At 44.2% G+C, this 20,887-nt stretch overlaps 2 protein-coding genes across 2 annotated transcripts; one reads left to right on the forward strand and one right to left on the reverse strand.

Annotated features, from left to right (window-relative positions):
• Positions 1-1,608: 1,608 nt before the first annotated feature.
• On the forward strand, positions 1,609-2,481 carry LOC139217273 (complement C1q-like protein 2). The gene is made up of 3 exons (XM_070848594.1): positions 1,609-1,867; positions 1,948-2,082; positions 2,195-2,481. Exons 1-3 carry the CDS (start codon positions 1,618-1,620, stop codon positions 2,479-2,481), a joined length of 672 nt encoding a protein of 223 aa, XP_070704695.1. The 5' UTR covers positions 1,609-1,617.
• Positions 2,482-2,922: 441 nt separating this feature from the next.
• mylk5 (myosin, light chain kinase 5) lies at positions 2,923-9,183 on the reverse strand. The gene is made up of 15 exons (XM_070848723.1): positions 9,065-9,183; positions 8,681-8,863; positions 8,179-8,214; positions 7,039-7,166; positions 6,768-6,921; positions 6,098-6,409; positions 5,902-6,010; positions 5,433-5,636; positions 5,130-5,347; positions 4,916-5,039; positions 4,049-4,201; positions 3,839-3,968; positions 3,650-3,737; positions 3,423-3,563; positions 2,923-3,342 (listed from the first exon to the last, which is right to left on the reverse strand). Exons 2-15 carry the CDS (start codon positions 8,793-8,795, stop codon positions 3,137-3,139), a joined length of 2,118 nt encoding a protein of 705 aa, XP_070704824.1. The 5' UTR covers positions 8,796-8,863; positions 9,065-9,183; the 3' UTR covers positions 2,923-3,136.
• Between the last annotated feature and the right edge of the window lie 11,704 nt (positions 9,184-20,887).

A 20,887-nucleotide genomic window follows, 5' to 3' on the forward strand; every position in this document is an offset into this window, starting at 1 on the left:
TGGAGCTTTTTCTTGTCCAGCATTATTTTTTTTTGTCCATGGAATTAAAAAGCTCTTATTTTGGTAAGCCTATGTCCAAGCGTGATTTATATTTCAGTATACTGTTCCTTTTTTCCTGTTTTATGCTACCACAAGCAAAGACTTCCTCTGTAGTGAATGTTATCTGAGTGCTCTCTCCTTGTGCTTGGACAAGCATTTGGGGGAAAACCTGCGTCTCCAGGAAGTGTTACGCAAGCTCTTCAGCGGTGACCTGAAGACGGGCTGTAACAAGCTTCTGAGAAAAACCAGCTTTACTGAGAAGGTGATGCTCTGTTTACATGTTAAGAAACTTTAAAAGGGAACATTTGGTGCTGATTTCACAACTGATGATTTAACAGCACAGAGAACAAACTGAAAGCACAAGACTGGTTGTTTATTCTACAATCATTCAATCACTGCAGCAACAAATGAGTCTTTTTTTCTACAACAAGCAGAAAAAGAAATCCATGAAAGCACGAAGGGTTCCTGCTGCTACTGCTAGGAGCTCATACAGCTCAAAGGTCTGATATGAGGCATCTTATGGACAGAAGACGACGCCTTTCATGTAATGAACTCTGCACTCAAGACATAGTTAAGGAGTGACACACACGTCAGAGGCACTGCAGTGGTACAGTGTTGAGGAGTGACTGCGTTCAAAGCATCAACGAGTTTAAAGTTTTCATGTAAGAGCAAACCACCTCCAATTTTAATGACTTAAATGACTTATTAGATTAATAAATAAATGCTCTTAATGTTTAATCCTCAGGATTCTAGTGATATTAAAGAATATTGATCAAGATATCCTTAAATCATTCAAAACTCGCCAAAATAAATCATACAAATTCACTGTGAAAGTGAAGAAAGAGACACTATTATACTGAAACGATCCAAAAAGTGTTTCAGTCTCAGAGTAACGTGGAGTCTAATTCAATAAATCATTTCTACATGGGGAAACTTCCCACTTGATTGTAACATTACCCGTGTGCAGTCTATGACCATCATTAAAACAGGTGCTGCTGATACACCATTAAATAATACAAGCTACATTAAAACACAATAAACTGAAGACAAACATTAGTAAAAATGACTTAAAGCACAAACTGTAGAACCAACATGTTTATCTGGTGGAAAAGATCAGCAGTCTGACCTCATTCACACTGTTACAGTTTACTTTACAGTCAATATACTTTTGTTTTTTTAAATTCAACATCTTTTTGAGTTGAGGTGTGTTCTGTGATTGCATCTGTAGATCTTTAACTTCCCTGTTAACCAGGACTAACAAACTGCAGAATGCCCTGTTTGGACAAGTTTGCTAAATCAACATTATCTTTTTTAAATCTGATCACATCTCTTTGAGCGTGACTCAATATTTTACTGTGTCAGACCTGAACAGAACTTAGCAAACTTTCCCTCACAGTAACATGTAACAAGATCAATGATCATCCTTCATCACTTGTTGACTTTGGTGTGTTTTCCCATCTTTCTCAACCCAAACCTTGATAAGACCTGTCGTGTTTTGCACAATGTCAGATGAAGTATAAAAGGAGGAGGCTCGACAGGGAAAGACGGCGTAAAAGCAGAGATTTCGAGACCGTAAGCATGAAGACGATTGCAGTCCTGATTCTGGTGTTCAGCTGCTGTCTTGGTGAAGAGCTTGTTAATGACAACAATGACAAAGTCCGTCACTGCTCAGGACCAGCCGGCTGCTGTGACAGCTGCACCTCCATGGCTCAAAATGTGGGAGCGATGGGAGAGAAGGTGGCAAACATGGCAGAGAAGATAACACACCTGGAGGCTAAGCTGCAAAATACTGAAAAAGATGTCCTGGAGCTGCGGAGCCTGGCTGGAGGTAACACAGAGCACATTTTTGATGGGATATAATTAGTCCTGTTAGAAGTTCTGACCTCTGATGTGTCCCGATGCTCTCAGGCACGCCTCAGGTGGCCTTTTCTGCAGCTCTCAGGGAATCTGGCTCTGGAGACATTGGACCTTTCACCACTGCTACTCCTCTGAAGTATAAGAGGGTTTTCTCCAACACTGGCAACAGCTACAATCCTGCAACAGGTGTGTGTGTGTGTGTGTTTGTGTGTGTGTGTGTGTGTTTGAGAGCGAAAGAATTCGAGGGAAATGAGAATGAGAGCTTGTGAAATTTAAGGCGTTCTCCTTATTTTGGCAGGCATTTTCACAGCAGTGGTCAAAGGGATGTACTTCTTTCGATTCTCCATGTTCAACAACCTCAAATCTACTCCCAGCTCCGTGGTGAGCCTCATGAAGGACGGCGTGCGGCTGACGTCCGTCTGGGACACCTCGGGGGCTGATGCCAACGACATGGGCAGCAACGCTGTGGTCGTCCCACTCGAGGTGGGAGACAGCGTGTACGTGGAGCTCCAGTCAAACAGGATGGTCTATGATGATGGCATGAACTACAACACCTTCACTGGATTTCTGCTCTTCACCACATAAATGTGTCTTCATGCTTTTGTAGTAGAAGTCTTACTGCTACACACACAAGCCAAACTAATGGTGTTAAATGTTGTTAACAAATGAGGAAATGTAAATGGAATTTGTTTGAGACTTTGTCTTAATAAGATTATTGTTCATTCATCTCATAAAATGTTTATTTCATAGCAGCTACAGTATAGGTGCACTAGCAGTGTGATATGTTTGGAAATATAAAATGAGATATAAAATACTTTTAAATGTATGTGCTACTGTTTTGAACACACACACAGAGCCTCCCCTTGACTCTGACGGTTAAAGTATCTTCACTATGTGGTTCAAACAGCATAACTTCAGGCCTTTGTTACTCATAATGAGATGTAGGTTTGGGACTTTTTTAACTATTCACTCATGAGCAAAAATAAAACATAGACTTTCTTTAACGTGTGAATGACCAAATCTTAGTCCCATGAAGAAATATCAACCTTTATCTATGGGTGTAGCTCTGTAACAATATTATCTGTTCATACATTTTGTACAATAACACGTGTTAATATTTCCAGCCACAGTACAGGATGTACAGTTTAGTTCCCATTTGCAGTAAAACAGGAATGTACAGAAGGCACTCATCAACATTATGTTCATACATCTTATCTCTGCATACACACACACACTGAATCTAGTCTTGAACAGTGAGCTTGGCTGAGCAGAATGCCTCCCCGTGGTCATTGGCAGCTCTACAGGTGTAAACATTGGCGTCGCCTGGGCCAACTTTGGCTAGGACCAGGGTGCAGCGGCCATCTTCCTCGTACTCTATGTGCACTGAGGGTGACTCCATCACAGGCTCCTCACCACACAGCCACACCACCTCTGGGTCGGGGTATCCTGCCAAGATAGACGGGAGGGGTGAGGACCAGCTGCTTGAGCTCTTGAATGAAAGCATCAAGATCAGAGGTCGTGTGTACCTGTGAGGTGACATGAGAGCCGGGCGCTGGATCCCTGAGCTGCTGTCTGGTCCTCCAGGATCTGGCTGAACTGCGGTGGCCCCTGCATCCGGCGCTCCAGAGACTGCAGGGCGTGCTCTGTCTCTGGGCTTAGGGGTGAGTCTAGGACAGAGATAGCAATACAGTAAAGTTAAACCAGGAAACTAAAATGGTCCTGATAAGATAATAAAAGAATGTGAGAGTCTAACCTTCGCCAGGGCTGGTGGGAGACACAGAGCTGTCACCTTTAGACAGCAGGGTCATTCTCTTCAAGGCTAACAAGGCCTTACCTGCTTTCTATGCGACAGAAAGAAGAAGAAAATTAAAAGTCTGGAGCACAAAACAAAACAAAAAACACCTGAAACTCACAGAGAAACAGCACTGTGCTGAGGTGTCACCTTCCACTTCTGCCTGGCTAGAAACCTCTTCATCTTTTCCTTGGACAGATTCTTGGTGGTGGCGAGATCTCCAGAGTCAAATGCTGCCATCCAAGGGTGGACCAGAGCCTCCCCACAGGACATCCTCCGCCTGGGAAGCACACACCGTGTTATAGGTGGTTATGGGAAGACGGCAGGCTGTGTACTGTAGCTTTATATTCAGGAAATCACCTGGTGTCCTTGTTGAGAAGGGAGCTGATGAAATTTTTGGCCTCGTCAGTGATCTCATCAAAGCTCTCCTCATCAAACTCCCACTGGGCGGCTGTGACCAAGGCCAGGGTCTCTGCATCGCTGTTACCCTGAAATGGAGACTCACCACTCAGTCTGAAAACCAGAGAGAGAGACAGCAGTGTCATCAAGAGATAACAGATAAGAGAGGCTTTATTTATTTATCCCACTTCACTTGTTACAGCAGCAGAGGAGACAGAAAAGGTGCAGAAACAGAAGTAGTAGCAATAAATACAGATATATGAATATGAGAATGTACTGCACAGGATGCTGGCAGCATCACACAGGGGTGAAATACAACTAATGAGAAGTGATAAAGTGCAGCTCGTGGCCGTGATATTAGTTATATTGTCTTTTTATTCTTCCTCCACTAGGTGGCAATAAAAGTCAGTAAAACCTTCAAACAGGTGATCCACCCTGAGCATCACCTCAGCACAGCCCCATGTGTCTGCAGCCTTTCTCTGAGAGCTGATCTGACTCCCCAGTGGGTGTTCCAGAAAACCTGCTTTCACCGAATTGACATCTAGTTTGTTTAGTCCTCACAAACTCTTAAGGATGAGATGTCTAGAGAATGGATGGATGTGTGGCAGATAGTTCAGTTCATGGAGAGCAAAGCAGCCAGTGGAGACTCCAGGTGGACAAAGCTGCCCCCCCCCCCTTTTCCTGTCTTTGTGCTAAGCTAAGCTAGCATCATATTTATTGTTCATCATATTGTTATTGTTTTCATCCAAATCTCTGCAAGAATATGAATAAGCATGCATCCCATAATGTCAAACTCCTTTCAGGTAGGAGGGTGAAAGTGTGACTCACAATATGTAGCAGATGACCCCGATGCTCCACATGTCAGTGGCCAAACCTACAGGCTCATAGCCGATCACCTCGGGGGCCACAAACTCTGGAGTCCCGTGCATCACCTTCAGAGGTGTGCTGCCATCTGTTAAACATACATCCCATAATTTAGTATTGAAGGATATATTAGAATTACAGCTAAATATGGATATGAAGGGAGTTTCATTTCACACACCGAGCCTGCTGGCTAATCCGAAGTCGATGATCTTTACGGAGGTGCCAGTGGTGTCAACACACACAATGTTTTCAGGTTTGAGGTCCAGGTGGACAATGTTCTGCTGGTGCATGTAGGCAATTCCCTCCAGGATCTGCTGCATGTAGTGCACACTGGCAGGCTCCGTGTGCTCAAAGCTGTCGTCCACAATGCGTTCAAAGAGTTCCCCGCCTGCGATGCTGCACACAAGCAACAGTGGCAGCACACGGTTATTACCCTTCTTTGTAATGTGCAGGCGCTGTAAGAACTGTCTGTGATACTCACAACTCCATGACCATGACCATCTCAGGCCTGTGATCATAGGCGGCAAGACACTGAACCAGTTTGGGGTGGTGGAGGTAGTTCATCAGTTCAATCTCTTTGCGAGCAGCCTCTCTCTCCTTTGCACGCCGGCCTTTGTAGAACTTGCCAGCACACACACGTCCTGTCTCTTTGTGGGTTAGCTTGAACACCAGGCCGAACTTTCCCCTAATGAAGAGACACGTTTAGTCTTTTTTTTTTTTTTAAATCTCTGGAACACAAGAAATACAAGCACATGTTGTGTCCTCGTAGATGCACTGGTGTGCGTCTGTTGCTCACTAGAGTAGAATCATGTCTCTGCATGCATCTATTTTAATCCCCCTGCTGCACTTGTCAGGACTTCTCTTCCACGCAGCCCGCATCAATAAATAGAAAGCTTTCCCTTAAAATGTCTGTGTTCACCTTAATGTCTGAAGAAAAGCATGTTACTCACATTCCCAATTTCTCCTGCAAATTGTAGTGATCTGTGACTTTGTGGGAAGAGTCAATAGTGACACAGGTGTAGACTTTAGGGGCCTCCTCCTCCTGTGGTTTGTCTAAATCTACACAAAGACACAATAGCTTTAATGTAAGCCCCATTATATTTGCCTCTATTTTCAAGTGTGGTATAAATATCCACGTCCCCTCACCTTTCTGCTCCATCCTAACAGCAGGTGACACTGGTCCAGGCTCACTCACTCCCACTGCGTTGTATGCACTCACTCTGAAACAGTACTCCTGTTGAGGCTGCAGCCCGGTGCACACTCTGTACGAGGTGCTCCCACACTGGGCACTGACCTCTCTCCAGACCCCAGGCTCAGCACGTCCCTGGCTCTTTACCTCCACCACATAACCGAGGACGGCGCTGCCTCCGTCGTAGCAGGGGCCCGACCAGGACAGCACGAGGCTGGTGGCAGAGACGAGGGAGATCACGGGACAGGAGGCGGGGGGCTGCGGCCTCTCTGGAGGGATGGAGATGAATAAAGTGCTCAAGTGACTGCAGACTTACGTTTAACACTTTTCAATAGGAGGAAGAAAGTACTTCACAACAGTCAATACAAAACACACACAAATCTGAATCTACAAGATCTCCTCTGGCAGATTGCTCCAAAGTCTTGGGGCTCTGATAGCAAACACCCTGTATGTATTGACTGAAAGACATTTACACTGAATCCTAAACTGCCATCCAGTGCAAGGACGCTAAAACAGGGTCGATGTGGTCACATGTGGACTGAAGAGCAGCTGTAGGCGGTGGCTTGGTTTCTGACTGAGACAGGTGTATAAGGACTAGTCGTTGGTTGTACCTGTGTGCTGTCTTACCTTTGACAGAGAGGGTGAGCGTGTGTTGTGCTGAGTTCTTGCGGTCCCTCACTACAACAGTGTAGCGACCTGTGTGCTGTGGTTTAACCTCTGCTATCACCAGAGTGCTGCTCAGATCAGTATTTTCTGTCCACAGCTCTGGACCATCCACTATCTGCAGATAGAAATAAAATGTGTAAGAGAAAGAGAGAGAGAAGGAAATAAATACTAAGAGGAAGTGGAGGCGGCGGACGGTGGGTATTTTTGAAAAGCAGCTTTAAAATGATAACACCTGTTCTTTGTTTCTGATCCAACACGCCACTACAGGAGGACTGCCGGTGAATAAACACGTCACTCGAGTGCTTTGTCCCACCTTCACCTCAACGTGCTGTGGTGGGTTTTCAAAACGTAATGCTGGACCTGCAAAGACCAAACAAAGTGAGTGTTCTCGACTCAGAGCTGCTCGTTGTTGCATAAGTGGTGCGAGTTGACGGCCTAAAACATCCCACTGGAAGGAAACTATCCATTGTGGCGTGTGAGATAAAGACGGACCCCGGTGGTGGGATGGGATTACATATCTGTGAGCGTACTACTTCCCCTGAGACCCTTATTATTGCAGCATACAGCGCAGCAGACCAAGTGTCTTCAATGGAAACAAAGACAAAACACAGATGACCTACCTCGCAGCAGAACAACCAGTCCTTGTGTAATCAACTGTGTTAAATGCTGTTAAACTAGTTCTCTGAAGACGTCTATTCATCCTGGTCCCATAATATGTTTAACACACATGCAGAACTATTTATCCAGACGAATATCCTTAAAGGAGGCAAACAGAACATACAGCTGCCTCTATTGTATCCTATAGCTTATCCAGGCTTCCACGCATTAACATTACACTAGAAAAACTCCATATATGAGCTGGAGTCAGTGTCATCTCTCACACGGTCAGTATTCAAATGTCGTGGCACCGGGGTGGTAAATTTGACTAAACATAATCTGATAAAATTATGTATAAATGGCAGCTCTGGTTTGCATATTGCATCTCAATGTGTCAAGCCATCAATTATATCTGATTGATTAAACCACAGAAAACAGTGTGACATATCCCGTGCAGTCATAACAAGCTTTGCATGCTTTTATTGTTGCAGCCTAAACCCTAAGGCAGGTTCAGGAGCATCTGAGGCCACAATAGCTTAGAGCCCAACAACACTGGAGCAAGAACAAAGACTTAAAAAGAAGGTGTAGCTCCAGGGCAAACCACAGCAGCATCACAAGCAGCCCACACACACAAAACACACACTCTAATGAATCAGTGTTATCAACATGAACAAGGTGACATCAGACGCTACAGCAGTGAATAATGAATAAATGATGGGAAGAATGTTTCTGCAGAGATGAGTGAGGAGAAGAAAATGGTGTGTGTGTGTCTCACCTGTCCCTGAGCTGGCTCTCTTCTTTGGGATGACATCTGCGGAGACAGATGAAGTGCAGGTAGGTTTTAATAGGGAGGATCTGGAGGTGTGGCCCTGCTCCGGTGCTCTATGGCATCAGTTTACACACTCAGCAAGTTTTACTGTCCTGTTCGCCGTCCACTTCCCTACATGGCATTCACTTGGGACTGAGAACCTTTAGTGGGTGTATCAACAAGCTGCATTATTGTGGAAGTCTTGCGTGACTGGTATTCATATCGCCTGACAACCAATCACACGAGGGCTGGAAATGATGTGTTTCCTGTGCTTTCAATGATATAGCATGGATATCCTGAAGGGGTCAAAACAATGGCAAAGAGGCCAAGACGTTCTCCTGATGCTACAACATGTAAATAAGGAAGCTGCACTCTAGGTGCTGTAATGTGTAATATACTGACCCTTACAATGTTTGTGAATGATCAAATCCTTTGTAGCCATGTGTGAAATGAATCATCATCTGATTACCTTTTGGAGTTGAGACTGGACTGAGCTGATCAGAGTGTGGAGAGGAAGTACAAACAGATCGTGCGACCGTCTGTAGCTTGTCTTTGGGAGACTGCAGCGGCCTTCCATTGTCCATAAAGGTGTTGGATGCAGAAGTGGGGATCTTTGAGGCACGATTCTGCACAGCGTAGATAGTTTCAAAGTCTGGATTGGTTTTCAGAAAGAGGAAGAGGACAAGAAGAGGCCGCAGAACATCAGAAATGAAACTCCTACTTATTGTGATCCGAGTAACTGACAGATTGCAGCATTACAACTTGCAAGAGGCAGAAGTTATCAAATGTCTGCATGGATTGCCTCTGAGGTCCATTATGGAACATCCCCAGTGCGTCCCAGTGTCTCCCTCACCTTTGACAAACACAGCAGCACAGCAGGACGTCTTCCCTGCACTGTTTTCTGCCAAGCAGGTGTAGGCGCCAGCATCTTCCGGCAAGCACTCCCTCACCACAAAACTCACCTCCCTGCCACTGAAGGAAGGATTCCCAAAACGGGCCACTTCACCTGCCCATAGGAGCAAACAAACAAGCTAGAAACGCTCTCTCCCACTGGTGTAATGTGAAGCGAAGGACAACGAGGAAAAGGCATGTGAGACAGGAAGCGCTGACAAGGATGCAGGAGAAAAGATACTGTTAACCTCTTGAACCCAATTGTGGATCTGTCATTACGAATGGCCCGGCATTGTTCACACCCACACTTTGGTTTATATCAAATCTCCAAAAATAGCAAACAACGCAGTCTAAGTTAAGGGAACTGTGTTGAAAATTGGAAAGAGGCATGAAGAAGGTTTCCATGTGATGTAAAGGTGTAAATATAAAAACACAGCAACATCTGCAACATCTGTCCAAACATAAGCCGTATTATGTTGTCAGACTGCTACAGACAGACCTGTAAGATCCACAGCCACCAGACTAGATCATTTTATACTGTATACTGGTCTGCTGTTGTCTCGATCGGTTAGTTTGTTTGAGTTATTGTGTGACTTTGGTCAAATCAGCCACTGCCATGTTCTATAAGGTCAAATCACTGCGTTTGAAGAGATCAATGTGTCTGATCTAGTTTAACCAAAAGGATCTTCCAGGTCTCTCTGTAGGGATCCTTTAATGCTGTCATACTCTTAGAATAACACTCGTTAGTGGTACAGTACATCACAGCCATTGTAGCTCGTTCACTGCCGCTCATGGCTGCTGGCTGAGGTGATCTACTCGACCAGTTCCAAAGGTTTTTGTACCCACCAGTTACCCTTTAAGGCTTAGAGGTTAATTCGTTAGATAAGGACCTCAGACGCTGTAAATAACCTGTTTTGAGTTCTTTCTTTTGTTTATTTGATGTAAACTACTATGAACTGGAGTTCACGCTATACTTAATTTATTTATCGGGGCCTTCTGGTACTTTGGGTCAACATCCAACTCCGAAGCACAGAATGTTCTTGCAGCAGTGAGAATTGTTCCTGCTCACCATTGTGCAGCCATGACACTTTGATCGGCTGACTTCCTGTGAGAAAACCTCGCAGTGTGATGTCATTTCCTTCGTCCACGCAGCAGTCCTCCAGGGGCTGTATGAAGACGGGGGGATCCAGACGTTTACAAGAGAGGAGGTTAGATGATCCTAGATCTGGAGGAGAGGAGGAGGAGGTGAAACAGGTCTGATACAGAAGACAAGAGCAATGATGTCAAAGTGTTATCCCAGAACTTCACATAACAGCATCCATTAAACCCTATTTTCAGTCTTTGTCTCTTCAGTTTGGTCTTCTGTATACATCTGGAGCTCATTTATAATGCAAAGTCTGATCAGCGTTATGATATTCTGTGCTTTACATAAATTGACACACTAAACTACTGTGTTATCAGACTGACGCTCAGTGGGACTGTCTTCAATGTGAAGTAGTGCTGCAGATTATGTTCCTTCATCCCTTTTCTTTCTCTTTCTTTTCACCCTTGTTGAACTTCATCAATCAATCAATCTTTATTTATATAGCGCCAATTCATAACAGTGTTATCTCAAGACGCTTTCCATAAAGAGCAGGTAAGACCAAACCCTTTCATGAAGAGAGAGACCAAAGATTCAGGAATTCAAAATTAAGGATTCAAGAACCCCCACATGAGCAGCATCAGATATCATATTAGGCAACAGAGGTTTCTTTGTTTCTGTTTTTTAAAGCCTTCCACAACTGAGTGTTGCATTAATCCAGTAATTTCCCTGAAACCAAAGGTGAGTCCTGGCTTGTGTATTCCCAGGAACTGCACTCACCTCTGATCCAACAAAGGTTCATGTATCAAAAGCACATTATCTGCACCACAGGCTGACACTGAGTGTTATCACCAGTGAAATCAGTCACAGAGGCCAGCCAGGTGTCCTGCAGTATTTTAACTAAACATTCAGTGAAGGTGGATCAGGTCTGTGTGTGGTACTGCTATATATAAAGCCATGTACAGAATACTGGTTATGGTTTAACTAAATGGGTGTTTTACCACCAACCTTTAGCCAGTGTTTACAATGCTGAGCTGTTTGAGGGTAGACGACGACTGTTCTTCAGTCTGTGCAACAACTCTGCACACACACCACAGTGAGAGGTGGATTTTCACACCACTGCCACATCATGACTACTTTTTACAACTCAGCAGGACTTAAAAGTTGCTCTAAAGCACCTTCTGACACTGTGGTCCAGTTCACAAGTCTGTTTTTATCAGTTCCTCATATGTTGACATGTCAAAGATTCTATAAAAAGTTGTCATCTGGCAAACAGTTGTGTGTGATGATGTCGGCCTGATGAAGACAGCACAAGACACCAGTTTCTGTTAGTACACACTGAAAAAGAAGAGTAAGGACGGAAGTTTTCTCTCAAGCTTTGAGCAAATAAATAGTTCGATGTTCAGGGTGGGCTGACATGGAAGGGAAAGGTCCCCGGTTCAATAAACAATCAGATACATGGATGATTAAACACCAGATACTAACTTTCACAGCACCTGACCTCTCTTTAGTCTCTCTTTGTTGCAGCATTAGGAAGCATCACCACGTTCAGACTTGTCCATTCAAACGCTGACATTAAAAACATGGTAAACGAACACACACCCTTAAATCATTACTCTCCTCTCTCATGCAGTCCTTACCTGCGTCAGTACATTTGTATGAGGTCCTGGTGTCAACAGCAGCCGGCCCATTTCGCTGTGCAGATGATGCACAGGGCGGCTTGATGAGCATCCTGAAGGTTGACACGTAACGCTGTTTGCTGCCATCACCATTCATGTCTGTTTAAGGCCACCAAAGTCTCCGAGCAGAGCAGCAAATAATTCACACAGTCATTTCCCAAGCTGATTATCACTTCCTGTCTTTATTACAGCTGTGAGGGCCTCTGCGGCTTCATCTGTCTTCTCTAAAACCAACCCTCTGTGTCTCTCTCCTCTCCCTGCTAAGCCAGTGCAGCTCTGGCCTCACTCCTCACACTTCTCTGCACATGTCTTTTGTCACCCTCCCCTGATCTACACTAACTCCACCTACATCACAAGTCTTTCTGTTTTACTCTGGCCCTCTCAGGCGGGACTCGCATCTCCTTATCTCTCCAAAGTCAACCTAAGGCTAGATCCCCCCACCCACTACTCAAGCCCCCTGCCTTTATTTTCCTTCCTAACAGACACACACTGCACATAAAGAAGGGGAGACACACAGAGGGAGTGGGAGAAAGGGGTTGGGCTTATCTGTCCACACAGCCAAAGGTCGTACTGTGTGCTGTTTGTTGAATGCGGTTCGATTTCTGTGTTTGCCCTCTCACTTATCAATGCTGCAGCTGAACTTTGTGATGACAAACGTTCTGTTCACGGCCGCCGACTGTAAAGCTCCGATTGGGAACAACAGCCTCGTAAATCCACTATGGCTTTAAGTCTGAGCGCCCGTCCTGGTACAGTACATCCCAGCACACACACGGTGCCTGTTTCCAGGGTAACAGCGTCACTTCAACAGATCCCCTTGCTGCTATGGTAACCAGAGATGTCTCAAGAGGGACCTGCTGTTGTTCTCATAATCAACATGTGTTGTTGAGACCTAATGGATCACACAATCTGTATAGTTTATTATGGGATGCAGTCTTGAGGGAACAAATGTCTGACAATTATCAACGTGTTGTGATCAATCTCAGTGAACACAACAGAAGCCCACTGAGTTGATTATAACATCTCTTTCAACTCCACTCCCACCCAGCTCCCTAAATTCCACATCAGTGATCACAGAGAAAAGCACTGCGAGGGGCTTGTTTTAGTTTCTGTGAGGGAAGAATTCTCAAATTAAACATTTACCAAATGGCTGCACACACAGAGACAGCATTGTAGGACTGTTTTTAGAGTGTACATTTATGCATACAACTGCATGCTCTAGTAGTTTGGGCCAAATGTGGGAAAATTCATGGTTGTTCTGAAATAGCAGATATTGTAAGGCATGTTTCACTTCTCTCTTTTTTTCCCACGACATTCTTCTGAGATAAAATGAACCCAGTGGGGGGATGAATCCGCTGGAATCCACTAAAACTTTGCTGTTAAGATGAATAATCATTAGGTGTATCACTCAAGTGATAACCAAACTCAAAACAAACAAAAAACCTGCAGATAAGAGACCTATCTTCTTTGTATTTTCTGGAGGCGCATGTCCTCCATGCCCTGTTTGAGATCTCCATGTAGCCACAGGCCCCAACTTGCTGACAAATAATCATGGTACCTTACACCACATGTGCTCAGGAACCTGCTGTGGCACACACTGGACGGCACTGTGTGAGTGATTCAGTGAAGGTAATCTTAATGGTGTTAATGGGCCCTTCAGGTGAGGCCAATAATCCTAAAACATACCACCATTTCATATATATATATATATATGTACTGTACATTCTGATAGACACAGTATCTAATAAGGTCTGACTCAAAGCTTAAAACAAGATGTGACAGCTTCCTGGCAAAAAGAAAACACATGCAGAGACTCTGAAGCTGCTCATTAAGAGGAAACGGAGTGAGAATGCTGCATTTCTCCCACAGAGCTTTGGCCCATATGAGCATTAATTAATGTCATTTAGGCACAGGGACACTTACGTCACACAATAGGAAGGACAGAGACATGCTGACCATCCACCCCCACCCCCCCCTCTGCAGTACCTTCTACAGCTTTTACCATCTGATTGCATTCATACAGGTACTTTGGTCTGCTCTCTGCTCTTAAATGGCTGTTGTGGTAACAAGTCCCCGTCTTTCCAGAACAATCCATCATGCCTCTTCAATCTTGATTAAGGGGATAGATTCAGACTGGAGATAGTTACAGTGGACAGAAGGGAGGGCTGTGGATAGGAATCTGTGTGGTGTGAATCTGGTGCAACTACACCCGAAAATGACATTTAAAGAAAGTGAAATGAACGTGATGATTAATTTCCCAAGGAAAGACACAATGAAAAAAAATATGACAGCAGGCTGCGACAGGAAAACTGAAACTGTTGTACACTGTAAATAATATATCACCACAGCACTACTGCAACACTGTTAGTACAATCTAGGAAGTAAGAAATGATGCGGCCTGGCCACTAGTTCTGAACGGTGAGCATGTCACCATGTTTCCTGACGTGTTTTTGAGGAAGTTGTTGCAGAAACAAACTGCTGTCATTAAGTTAAAATATGCAGACAATACTGCCGACAGTTTGGAGTTTCAAAATTGTGGAAAAGGAATGAAAATCAACGACAAACTGTGTATAAGTTATGACAGACATGCTATCAAATAAGAACGTATTAAGGGACACAGTATCACAGTGGTAGTAAATATCATTATCTTTAATGACCGTTTGCTATTCTGTAATAATATTTATCTATTTGTCATATAATTAATTGTCAATGTCCCCAAAACTAATATTAAAAGAAAACTTGGCATATCTGTCTCTACTATGTCTCTACTATCCTGACGTTTGACACCAGAAAGAACATGAATCTAACAACACGTAGATGCTTTTACATTTGAAACAGCAGTTTCCTCTGCACATGTGTCTGCTGCCAGGGAGTCAAATGAGATCAATCATTTGAAAGCAGTCAAAGGGTTAAACAAGGACTCTCCACTTGACAATAATGATCCAAACCTGCATTCTTGGCTAATTAGTATGTAGCTGCTGGCAGCAGTGGCTGCTTCACTGAGAAAGAAGACACTGACACCATCTAGAGGCCATAGAGGACATGGAAGCACTTTATTTCTTCTTCTCGTGTTCTTTACTTTACAGCTTTTGCTTGAAGGTGATTTAAAATGTTGTTGTGATGTCTCACATTAGTTCATGTTACTGCACCAAGACTATAGAACAGATTTATCTCTCCAGAGCTCAGACTATCAGTAGTACAGAGATCTAAATGTCACCTCATGAACCCATCATTACAGACACAGTCAAGAATGTCAGACATGTGCAGAAACCTAAAATGACTCCATAACGCTCCCCTGTGTTATAAAATGAAAGTATGGACCTCCAAAGGCACCAATAAGACCGGTGATTCATACAGTTCATCATTCATGATGAGGCTCAGTCTTGTTCCATAGAAGTGTTACACTTAATTACTCGTACTGTTCTCCATTTCATGCTCCTGTCTGCCCGACATTTCTAACATTTACATCACTATGTTTAATTGGTAACTTAAGACATTTGCTACTTTGCAGATCCTGATGAATAATACAAATATGATGAACAAAGAAATGAAGATTTGTTATCAAGACTAGATTTAACTGAATCCACCATGAAAGTAATTAGTGCATCAATATTAATGATCCAATGACAATATACATTATTCTGAAAAGGGGCACTTTTACCATTGATCCTTTCAGTACATTTAAACATATTTTACTTACATAAAGTTAGAATGCATGAGTATCTATTATTATTGTTCTGTTTTATAGCTGCTTTAAGTTGAGTAAAAGATCTGAGTGCTTCTTATACTGAACATTTCCTTCTCACAACCTAGTAGAGAGTCTCGAAGAACCCACTGACACTTTGCACTTACTTTATAAAACTGTATAAGTATGCATGCAACTTTTCAGTGAGAATGTCACAAAGCTTCCAAGCCGCGGTGGAAAATGTAACACTTAAGCTGACCGGTGACCCCTGACCGCAGACTGGGAGGACAGACAGGCTTATATGGCCTCAGGCTGCAGCACCAAGAGGCCAAAGCTGCTGTGTGGCCCGTGGGCCGCGCCGCCACTCACCGCTCCCACTGCAGTGGACGTGTTTCTGCAAAGGCCTTCTTTTGGCAAATGATGGGCTGTCAAGCTAAAATCCATCTAGCATTTATGCACAGTTTTATGCGTGGCCACACCTAACAGGAAACCAAAGAACTGCCTGTTTTATTGCCGAGGGATCTTTTCATCATTGTATGTGTTCAAGTTTGTATTGCAGCAGTGTATAAACCAGACCAGCAGGGGGTGTCGTTCACCGTAAGAACATGAGCTGTGACTGGAATCAGATCTTTGACCAAAATGTTTGAAACTCCAAATGTTGATTTTGAGTCTCAGCTCAGATCACGTTACGCTGCCTGTGTCTCTACATCTTCTGACTTGTACATACTTCCCCAAACACCACGTGTGCTATCAGGACTTCTTGGAACTTATGGTTTCTCTTCCCCGCTGCTGAAATAGCTCTCAATAGGCTCTGGAGAGGTGTCTTTAAATGCTGACCCTGTTGTGCAAAAGGTCCTGTTGTTTTACGCTCGGCTGGTTTCACACATTGACCGTGACTGTCTGGCCCAGCAGTCCTCAGGCATTCCAGGCCGACAGTTCAACACGTCTGGTGGGAGCCGCCACAGGAAAACACAGGATGCAAAGAAAGCCGCAAAACTCCTGAATTATCTGTAAAGGAAATTACTAATGAGCATGAATTAGACACACAGGCTTTCCTGCTTTTTCATAAAGTAAGAGAGTGAATTAATAAGATTTAATCTTGTTTGCATGTAGATCTGTGGTTTGATTTGTCAAAACAGTAATGTACAGTATTATTTTAGTTTTTAAATTTAACTCCAAAGCTACTGTACACAGGATTAAAATAACACCCAGTCAGATATACTATATATTTTCAGATAACCTCACCAAATTAAAAAAAAAAAAAGAAGGCTCCTCTTGCCATCTGTTACATTAGGGAACAGGCTTGGCACTGCTTATCCATGAGAGAGAGAGAGCATTTGTGAGCCTGTATGTGTCTATGAGTTTAACTCCCACCTTTGCAGCGAGGCCCCTCCACCACTCTGTTGTTGGTGAGGGCCCACATGGAAGCGATTACGCTCTGGAGAGAGTGAAATTACAGAGAAAACCTACAGAACTGGAGCCCTCCTATAACCACTCACTCATTCACTTAGATTTACACACATGAACACAGGCTCAGGAGCACATACAGCCAAGTGAACACACACACACACACACACACACACAGATATAGAGAGACAGATGGGCACACACACGCTCACACAGGAGCTCTGCCGCCACCTTGCCCGAAGCTGTACATTTCCACTGCCGGCTCTGTTGGGACAAGGCTGCAGTGTGCTTCCCTCCCTGCCTTCCCTCTTCTCCTGGACCGGAGTGGGATGGGGCCAGGGCTGTAAATTCCTCAGAAAGAGCTGTTAAGAGTGCTTCCATTAAAACAGGGGGGCCGGCGCTCGCCAGAGAGGAGCCAACTCAATAAGTCATCGTCGCAGCCCGAGGCCTTACTGGGGCCCACGGGAGAGTAACTATAGCCTCAGACTGGATTAGAGCCACCTCGCTCTGCTCAACACGCCCTGTTTACCTGGAGATGCAGGTGCTCAGAGTCCTGCAGTACTGCATCAGTGGGCCAATAAGAATGATTTTACTGCCCTGTAATGTGTCTGCAGGGGGTTGATTGACTCATCAGTTAAAAGCTCAGTGATTACCACCACAGCTGTTGGATTATGTGACTTTCTAGACTCAACTTTAAGCCACAAAACTCCCTTCGGCCCGTTGCTATTTCAAGAAATTATAATCTCCATCTTCCACTTACTGACTGTTTGCGTCAGGCTTTGTTCACACGCCAAAATAGCATTTAACAACTCGGGATTATTGTTGCGGTACTTCACAACAACACAGTAGAGGAGGTGAGAAGACTGGTCCGGCTGCCCAGCCATGAGAAGAAATAGAAAATAGAAATTCAATAAAGGCGGCGTTATATGTGCTGGTCTGTGCAATACCAGCAGATATAATATGACAGAAGATGTGCACTTCATTGTAAAAATACATACTCATAATCTACCTGTAAATATTCATCCATCCACATCAGCTCTGCTGTTCAAACACGTCCTGTCTTCTTATTAAAGTAGCAGTTGCACGTGTCCATTATAGCACCTCTGCTCAATATGTTTCCATCCTCTGCTTGGACCACAAGCTCCTGATTTATATGACTTTTATTGTTTTTTTGTTTGTTTTCTTTTGATTGTTGTCAGTTTTTTTGGTCACATTTGGCAGGTATCTTTCCTTTTCTCCTTTTATTTTGTAATTTTGTTTGTCTCATTGTGTTTATATTTTATTCTTGTTGGACCTTGAACATCTCGAGGAGTTATTCCTGAGAAAGACTTTCTAAACAAACTCAGTAGACAACAAACTTTACAACGTAACGAACTTACTGACAGATTTACTGACATATTAAATTGTGAAACTTTAAAGTACAATAACATAACGCAGTAGTTTAAAACACCAGGCGCGTGCTCCCTCCTTGAACCAACTTTTGCCACTTGCACCATCACCCTGAAGGTTTTTGAGGGTGCCACTGTTGTGTACATTCTGTGGTGTCTGGATGCACATTAACCATCGCCTTCCTTTTACACACACTCCTCCCAATCAAGCCCATTATTATCCCAGGCGTGCTGCAGGCTCCCAAAATATCTGTCACGCAGCTGTCGGCACCTCTCTGCTCGGCAGCTGGAGAGGCTCCGAGGCACTCCCTCACTTTCTACCCTGATACCATAGGCAGCACACCCTCGCCCCGAAGGACAGGGGGCAAAAAAACTCATCTCGTCTGTTGTGTTTTCTTGTCAAAGCCACCCATGTGTGGGCTGTGCACTTATGAGCCATAAAACCCCAGACAAATGGTGCGCATGAGGCATGAAAATGAGCCACCAAGAAGTTAGATGAAGCTCGGTAGCTTGGTGGGCTGAACTCCTTTCCACAGTTTCTACCATACTTGTCTGCTCTGCGAGGATGTAGCCCACATGTTGATGGGATTATTCACACAATAAGGTATGAGGGTCTGTGTTCAGTGATTCAGCAGCAGCTGGACATCTTGTAAGACATGACTCAAGCCTACTAACACAAATAAAACCAAGATATTTTCAAGTCTGAAGCAGTGATGTCCGTTTTTGCCAAGAACTGCAGTTCTACATCAGGAAAAACCCCCACCATGGTCACTAAGGAGCAGTACTTTGGATGACTGGATGCTTCAAACAAAAAGGTTCATGCGTTCATCCTGTATTTTTCACTGAATTATGGTGAAAAAGGGGGATTTTAGTGGACAAAAGATGGATGGAGAAAAGCAGGACACCTCCTCATGGTGACTGTCAGGACCAGTATTTATGGCTGGAAGCCCTGAATCAAAGTCAGAAACTGAAATGCACATTTAAACCTTCAGTCTCCTGGCAACTTGTTACGCTCCATCCCACTCACTGACAGCAATGATAGGAGGAGAAAGAACATATTGCACTTCCTGTTGAGATTTTGAGGCAGAGAAAGACAGATAGATATAGTGTGTGCTCTGGAAAATCTCAGTTGCTCTCCTATGGTTAGGATAATGTATGACTGCAACTAATCTAGTGTCAGCCTTCAGAGCATGAGTTCTTCTTGAGTTTGTGCCAAGATTTGATTAGAAACAGACTTACTACATGTCTGGGTGGTTTTTCTTTTTCGCCTCCCATTTTTCTCTGTTCCTCAATCCTGATTTCCTTTGTCTGTTTTCGAGACGCTTCATAGCACATTATTCTAAATGTTAATGGCACGTTCACACAAAATTGAGCAATGGCCCTCACAGTAACAATGAGGAGTCTGGCTCTTGTGACTAACAACATGATCCTTCTCTGACATGCTGAGGCCTTCTTCCAATAAGAGCGACATCATAATATCAACTGGAGGAGCATTCCTGCTGTCTTACCCCAGATCCTCGGCTTGTCCCTTCTTGCCTTCGAGCAAGCAGGAAATGGCTGCATGCGAGATTTAAGATCTGAGATCAACAACACGGGAGACGGCTGCCACAGAAAAACTGGGCACCGACGTTAGGGAGAAAAGAGTTTACTGTAGATAGTTTAGGTTTGTCACAGTGTTTCATCATAAACCTGAACGTGTTACATTTCAAAAAAGCTCTCTGCATGTTTAGAGGAGCTCCGGTCCACCAGGTGAAGTCTCCCTAAAACTCCCCAGATGGGCCGAGCAGCACTCACATCAAGACAAAAGGACTTTTTTCTGGCATACGTTAAATGCACAGCATCTGATTCCGTTTAGTGCTGATGGTCAAAGTTTTGAGCTGAAATATTCACAGAATCACATTCACGTCTCTCTTCATTTGGATTCTCCTTTTCTTCTTTTGTTGTTTTCCCCTGGAGAAAGACAAAAGCAACCAAATAATACTGGATTTTCCATCACGCTCTCCAAACCCCTCCTCCCTTAAACCCTAAAACAATCTCACTCTCTTTACCAGCACCGCACCCCGCGCCGCCTCTCTTCATTCTCTCACTCTTCATTCGTTTCTCTGCTTCAGTGCAAAGCCAAACAAGCCAGCCATTAAGTTGAGTTAAGCGCAGGAAGTGGGCCTTCGGGCCAGGCGGCACTGTTTACAAGGAGCTAGTCAGGTTTCAGCGGTGCTTTGAAGTGAGCAGCACACAGGAGACTGTCTGTCACTAGGCAAAGGCCCAGCACCGCTCCACTGACTCACTCGCATTCCCCCCATTCATCTGAGCAGAGAGAGGGAAGGAGGGAGGCAGCAGAGGGGGCGTCAGAGGGCAGATTTATGGCTTTTCCCCCTTCAGAGTATCTGTTCCTACCTTTAATCACTCTCACCTGCCTGTTATTACAACCTCGCTTTATTCAACATCAGATAAGAATACAAGAAAGACAAACAGCAGCTTGTCTGATAGGTCACGAGATATGAGAGAGGTCATCGATTGAGGCACTGCCGCTTATGTCGTGATTATACCG

The sequence above is a fragment of the Pempheris klunzingeri genome, chromosome 17 (genome assembly GCF_042242105.1).
Source record: "Pempheris klunzingeri isolate RE-2024b chromosome 17, fPemKlu1.hap1, whole genome shotgun sequence".
Lineage (NCBI taxonomy): Eukaryota > Metazoa > Chordata > Actinopteri > Acropomatiformes > Pempheridae > Pempheris > Pempheris klunzingeri.

Bases quoted from the DNA above. Each gene is read 5' to 3' on its own strand.
- mylk5 (XM_070848723.1), bottom strand. From the start codon at position 8,795: ATGGACAATGGAAGGCCGCTGCAGTCTCCCAAAGACAAGCTACAGACG. The intron at 6,922-7,038 runs GTGTTATCATTT...TTCTATCTGCAG, and splicing joins GGATCAGAAACAAAGAACAG to ATAGTGGATGGTCCAGAGCT. The intron at 3,738-3,838 runs GTGACACCTCAG...TCTGTCGCATAG, and splicing joins TAGCCAGGCAGAAGTGGAAG to AAAGCAGGTAAGGCCTTGTT.
- LOC139217273 (XM_070848594.1), top strand. From the start codon at position 1,618: ATGAAGACGATTGCAGTCCTGATTCTGGTGTTCAGCTGCTGTCTTGGT. The intron at 1,868-1,947 runs GTAACACAGAGC...CGATGCTCTCAG, and splicing joins GCTGCGGAGCCTGGCTGGAG to GCACGCCTCAGGTGGCCTTT. The intron at 2,083-2,194 runs GTGTGTGTGTGT...TTATTTTGGCAG, and splicing joins CAGCTACAATCCTGCAACAG to GCATTTTCACAGCAGTGGTC.